The following is a 6,000-nucleotide window of genomic DNA, read 5'->3' on the forward strand; positions in this document are numbered from 1 at the left end:
TATAAGCACCAAGATCAAAGGAAAAGAGAGAGAAGAAGAAAATGAAAGAACACGTGGTCAATTTATTTGCACGTTAACATTTGCCATGAGTGAAAGCGACTGATAAGGAGGCAAACACAAGTTCACAAGTATAAAAAATAAAACAAGCAAGAGAAAATACAGAAAAATACAAATTCTGACATATTTCGTAGATATCAGTTGAGCTCTATGTATGTGTCCGTGTGATACCATCGCAAAAAATGACCCTCTAGCTCTAACGTCCAACGTTTAAGTCATCTTTTAAAGCCTCTTTACTGTTGGTTGTCATCAGCTCATCTCTGCCTCCTAAAACTTTCTCGGTCTAGTTCAACTATCCCTAATTGTAAACTGTCCTCAACTATCACAACCTCAAGACTGTCCATAAACTGACGCAAATCTCATTGCCACTCTTAAAACTGTCCATAAACTCTAAATATATTGATTTCTATGTTCAGTCATTTGTTTGCCACACCTTGATTAACAATCCTATTTCAGCTTTCTTTTGTGTACTGTGGTGAACAACTTTCTCCACATTGTCTTATCTTTGTTTTTTTACTCACATTCCACCCTAACAAGGCACATTGCCACTTGGATATAAGGGGGTACTATTTGAGATAATGCCTAGGAAAGATTAACAAGATGTTAGGTTGCGTTACATTTAAACCTGCATATCAGTAGTCAAGGAAGCAGGTAGCAGGAAGGGAATTCCAAAATCTAGCTATTCGAGAATAGAAAGCTGTTTGACATTTAAGGACCTCAACAGTGAAGGGGTATGATTTTGTTGCTAAGTGGGTTTGTCGGGGATATGTATGTCGAGGGACACAAGTGCAACGAGTGCATCAGAACACATTTCATTAAAATATTTGTCAAACAGGAACAGAGATGCAACATTGTGGCGATGGGACAGGGGTTGGAGCTTAGTTGACAAAGTGGAACCTCTCTCTACTAACCGTTGTTCAGCTTATTTCCTTTTTTTTAATAGTTTTTATGTCTTTTCTTTTACTCCCTAACACTTGAGGGGCATAATGTTTACAGCATCATGAGGTAAAACCTGTCAACGGTCAATAAAATGGTGAATGTTTACAGCATCACGAGGTAAAACCTGTCAACGGTCAATAAAATGGTGAATGTTTACAGCATCACGAGGTAAAACCTGTCAACGGTCAATAAAATGGTGAATGTTTACAGCATCACGAGGTAAAACCTGTCAACGGTCAATAAAATGGTGAATGTTTACAGCATCACGAGGTAAAACCTGTCAACGGTCAATAAAATGGTGAATGTTTACAGCATCACGAGGTAAAACCTGTCAAGGTCAATAAAATGGTGAATGTTTACAGCATCACGAGGTAAAACCTGTCAACGGTCAATAAAATGGTGAATGGTTACAGCATCACGAGGTAAAACCTGTCAACGGTCAATAAAATGGTGAATGTTTACAGCATCATGAAAACCTGTCAACGGTCAATAAAATGGTGAATGTTTACAGCATCACGAGGTAAAACCTGTCAACGGTCAATAAAATGGTGAATGTTTACAGCATCACGAGGTAAAACCTGTCAACGGTCAATAAAATGGTGAATGTTTACAGCATCACGAGGTAAAACCTGTCAACGGTCAATAAAATGGTGAATGTTTACAGCATCACGAGGTAAAACCTGTCAACGGTCAATAAAATGGTGAATGGTTACAGCATCACGAGGTAAAACCTGTCAACGGTCAATAAAATGGTGAATGTTTACAGCATCATGAAAACCTGTCAACGGTCAATAAAATGGTGAATGTTTACAGCATCACGAGGTAAAACCTGTCAACGGTCAATAAAATGGTGAATGTTTACAGCATCACGAGGTAAAACCTGTCAACGGTCAATAAAATGATGAATGGTTACAGAAAAGATAAAAGCTCAAAAATAGTTACGGAACAAAAATCGACTTACCACTTCAACGTTTGAAAGCCCGGTTGCAATAAAACACTTGAGTTGCAGATCTTTCTCTCTGTGCTCAGTTTCCGTGATGGCAACGCCTGAAGTGTTGGTCGATGAGGATTCTTTAAGGATGAGCGAGTCGGATTTATTTTCGTGAGTCGTCTTTGCTTTTGATGTTGGCTGAGAATTATTTTTTTTTAATCTTGGAGAAGATTTGGTAGAACCACTTTTCTTACTGTAAAGACGAAAAAAAGGGGTGGAAATGTATATATAATGCAAGATTAGATGGAGGTGCTTGAAAATAATGTTAAAAACATAATTTTCAACATTAGAAGTAAAAAGAAATTGGAAAATTCCATTGGAAGTTTAAGTTAAATTAGGGCTATTATAACCTATAATCTTTTTTAGGTGTATATTGTCAAACTCAGAAATTTACAGATTTTCCAACAGAACCCTTGCCGTACTTCACGAGGGCAGCATGCTCTCATTCCGTCTAACGAGAAACTACATACTTCATGATGGGAGCCAATATCAGGAAGAAGGTCTAACGATGGGATCACCATTATCCCCAATACTGACCAATGCATACATGGAATACTTTGAGGAAACGGCATTAGGATCAACACAACTAAAGACAACAAGGTAGTTGTGATAGTTACATTCATACCCTGACCCCACCAGGAAGATGTTCAAACATTACTGGACCATGTGAACTCTATCCTTCAACTCTCACCATCCATATAGTGTACAGAAAGAAATCATCCATTGCTTAAAATACCAAGCAAAAGTAATATGTAGTAACAGCAATGCATATAAAGAGGAGATTGATAGTTTAAGAAAAAAATCTTCCACCGAAAGAACTATCCAGAGAGTGTGACATCAGCTCCAAGAAATCTGGACGAGACACCAAAGGACACCACTCAAACTCATTGCATACCATACATGAAGGGCTTGTTGGAAAATATTTAAAGAATATGTAATGCATATGAAATCAGGACAATATTCAGGAGGGATTTGATTCTCCGAAAACAGTTTGTGCAAGTCAAGCCCCCTACAGAAAAAAATCATGCGAGACCCTACGTAAATGCGAAAAACTATACAAAGGTGAGACATCATCAAGCCACGGGAAACAAGGCAAGCGGAAGCAACATAAATTGCAGCAGCAAATCACATGATGCATCCAATTAACACACTAAACCATTTCGCAGTTAAAAAGTTTCTTTCCCAGAACTGCCCGCCTGTGGAACACTGATCCGCTAGCATGCTTACCGGTTGAATACAACAGGGTAACCTTCAAGTAGAATGTAAACAAGTTCTTGTTGAGCTGTCCCCATAAATAATGAATTTCTACCCAATTTACACCATTAACGATTACTACACAACCAACGTAGATTCATTACCACTTAACCCCAAGTGGCTTTCACGCCTTGATCAATTTTGACTTCCAAGTAAAAATGTTTTCACACATTTTACTGTTTCCTATCAGACATGTTTTATAAAGAATTCGGTGCAAAAAAAAAAATAAATAAATAAAAAAAAATAAATAAATAAATAAATATAAATAAATAAATAATTTTTTTTTTAATAAATAAAATCAACAGAACTGGTGATATGCATACATCCAACACAAAAAAATAAAAAATAAAATAAAAAAGTAGAATCTATTTTCAGTCAGCAATTTTTAAAAGAAAAAAAGGTGGGGTTGGTGGCAGGTAGGCTCGAACCCGGAGCCTTGAGCCCAATAGGCTGACAATACAGCGACAGAAGCAATGTAAGACGTTAAATCTAGCGATTAAAAAGTAAATGAGTTCAAATTGAGGTCAAACATCACGCTATTCGTCGAGACAGTTTTTTAAGTGCGTGTCTAATGAGGTCAAATCCATGCTTAATTTTACTGTGGGATAGTTTGGAGTTTTTTTTTCTTTTTTTTTTTTTACCCAACTTTGTCTGGTTTTGTTTCCTCAACACATTGGAGAAAACCAGCTACCCCATTTATTAGGGAAGTGTCCAAATGAAAGCAATTGTCTCTGGACGCTACTGGCCTGTAGGCTGAGAACCGTGCCTTAGTTTCACTAATTTCGCTTTTATACGAAAAAGCCGAATCAACACAAGAGGGGCTGAAATAGCAACAATTGTGTAAAACTCGCTGTAAATAAATTTAGCCCCAACGCGCGTTTGCAATTCGTACATATTATGATCTACAGGATATATAAGAAGTTCTCTAAGTGATAATAACCCCCGCCAGAGAACCCCAGCGAAAAAAAAAAAAGCCTTTCTTGGACATACAAAAAACTCACACACATTTTGCCTTTTATATATTAGACGAAGATTAGAATTCTTGTCCCAGAACAGTTTTGCACCATCTTTATATCCACTTGCGAAGAATAAAATCAAGATGTTAAAATTGTATTCTAATTTAATATATTTTCACATACTCTAGAAAATGTACCAAACAAAGTTTGTTTTAATTAAAAACCATCACCAGATTTTTTTTTTAAATTCAATTTTCACCCCAAACAAGGCACAATGCCACTTTGAAGTAGGGGGCTACAATCGGGGACATAATTTGCGGGGCATTATGAAGGGAGATGAGTAGCAAGATGTTTGTTCATATTACACATGAACTTCTGCATATCAGTACAGTTGGGAAAGCAGAATCCTGAAAGGGAGTTCTAAAGACTTGCAGTTCTGGGGAAGAAACTATTGGAGTAAAAGACTTTCTTACACCTAGGGATCTCTACTGTAAAGTGGTGGGACTTAGTTGTTTGTCAGGGGTAGTTACGTCAAGAAGGTACAAGTGCTTGAAGCTTATCAGAGAATTCACCATTAAAGTATTTGTAGAACAGGGAGAGGGATGCAACATTTCGTTGATGGGACAGAGGCCTAGTTCAGGACCTATCAGGTTGACAACTCTCTTTTGAACTTTGTCCAGGAGTGAGAGACAAGCAGCAGATGCACCAGCCCAAATGTGACAACAGTACTCCATACATGAGTAAATGGTGGCCTTATAGAGGTACAGGATACTTTCAGGCGTAAGTAATTTTCTAGCACGGCAGAGAGAGCCCACCTTCCTTGCAGCAGCCTTGGCAATGCTCTTAATGTATCTATTCCAGTTCATGTTCCCTGTAAACGCTAGGCCGAGGAGTTTAAAAGAAGTACTTTCAAGCAATGTGTTCTTGACCATTGCTATTGGTGGTAGAGGAGGTTTATTTGTAGTTATTGAAGGAAACAAGCTTAGTCTTGGCAGGATTAAATGTGACCATCCATTTTTGTCCCCATTCCACTACGGACTGGAGGTCATCCTCTAGTGTTTCTGACATTTCCTTAGATATGTGTTCATTTGTTTTCCCCTCATGCCTATTTATAGAGAGTGGTGTCATCGGCAAATATACCCATCTCCAAAACAATTTTATTAGGGACTAGCAAGGGGTACCTGGCGTTGCCTGGGTGTTTGTAGGCGTGTGTGAAAAAAACCCGAAATGTGAAAAAAAAAACAGGTGCCCGTGAAAAAAAAACGAAGCCTTGACGCGCAGTTGGAAAATAGTAAAGTGTGAAAAAAAAAAACAGGTGCGCGTTTTTGATTGACGTGACGGCGATAGGTATTCAGCAGTTAGCATTTTGTGCGGGACAGTTTTTAATGAGGTCAATAAATCGTTTTTTTTTTTTTTTTTAAAAACCCGCTCCCGATTTATTAGGGGGAGCGTCTCGTCTCGAAATGAAAGCTACTGTCTGATATGACGAAGTCGACATTGACCAAACGTTACTTAGCTCTCTAGAGACCACTGGCTTTCGGCCAGTAATTAGAGTAGAGTTTTGCTTTTTGTTTATACCGAAAACCGAATGTAACGCGTGCCGATGCGGGAAATGTCGAATAATTAACGTTTGAAAGTCAATAAAATTAAATAGACGGGCGAGCTCCGTGGTTAAGTGTGAGATATTACAATTTATAGATGATATAAAAAGTTTTAAGTTGTGAAGCAAGCGAGCGCTTCTCTGAAAGAAGTCTTTTGTGGACATCGAGGAAAAGCGTACATACATACATACATTTTCGCTTT

The 6,000-nt window shown here is 38.0% G+C and overlaps 1 protein-coding gene across 1 annotated transcript in view; it reads right to left on the reverse strand.

Moving 5' to 3' along the window:
- Positions 1–6,000, reverse strand: part of LOC145263927 (uncharacterized) — a 262,476-nt gene that overhangs the window by 158,055 nt on the left and 98,421 nt on the right. Inside the window, exon 10 of the mRNA XM_080121001.1 lies at positions 1,958–2,180. Within this exon, the coding sequence (XP_079977127.1) occupies positions 1,958–2,180 (223 nt within the window). The remainder of the gene's footprint in view (positions 1–1,957; positions 2,181–6,000) is intronic.

The sequence above is a fragment of the Euprymna scolopes genome, chromosome 39, assembly GCF_053919585.1.
Source record: "Euprymna scolopes isolate OS-2025 chromosome 39, ASM5391958v1, whole genome shotgun sequence".
NCBI classification, from domain to species: domain Eukaryota; kingdom Metazoa; phylum Mollusca; class Cephalopoda; order Sepiida; family Sepiolidae; genus Euprymna; species Euprymna scolopes.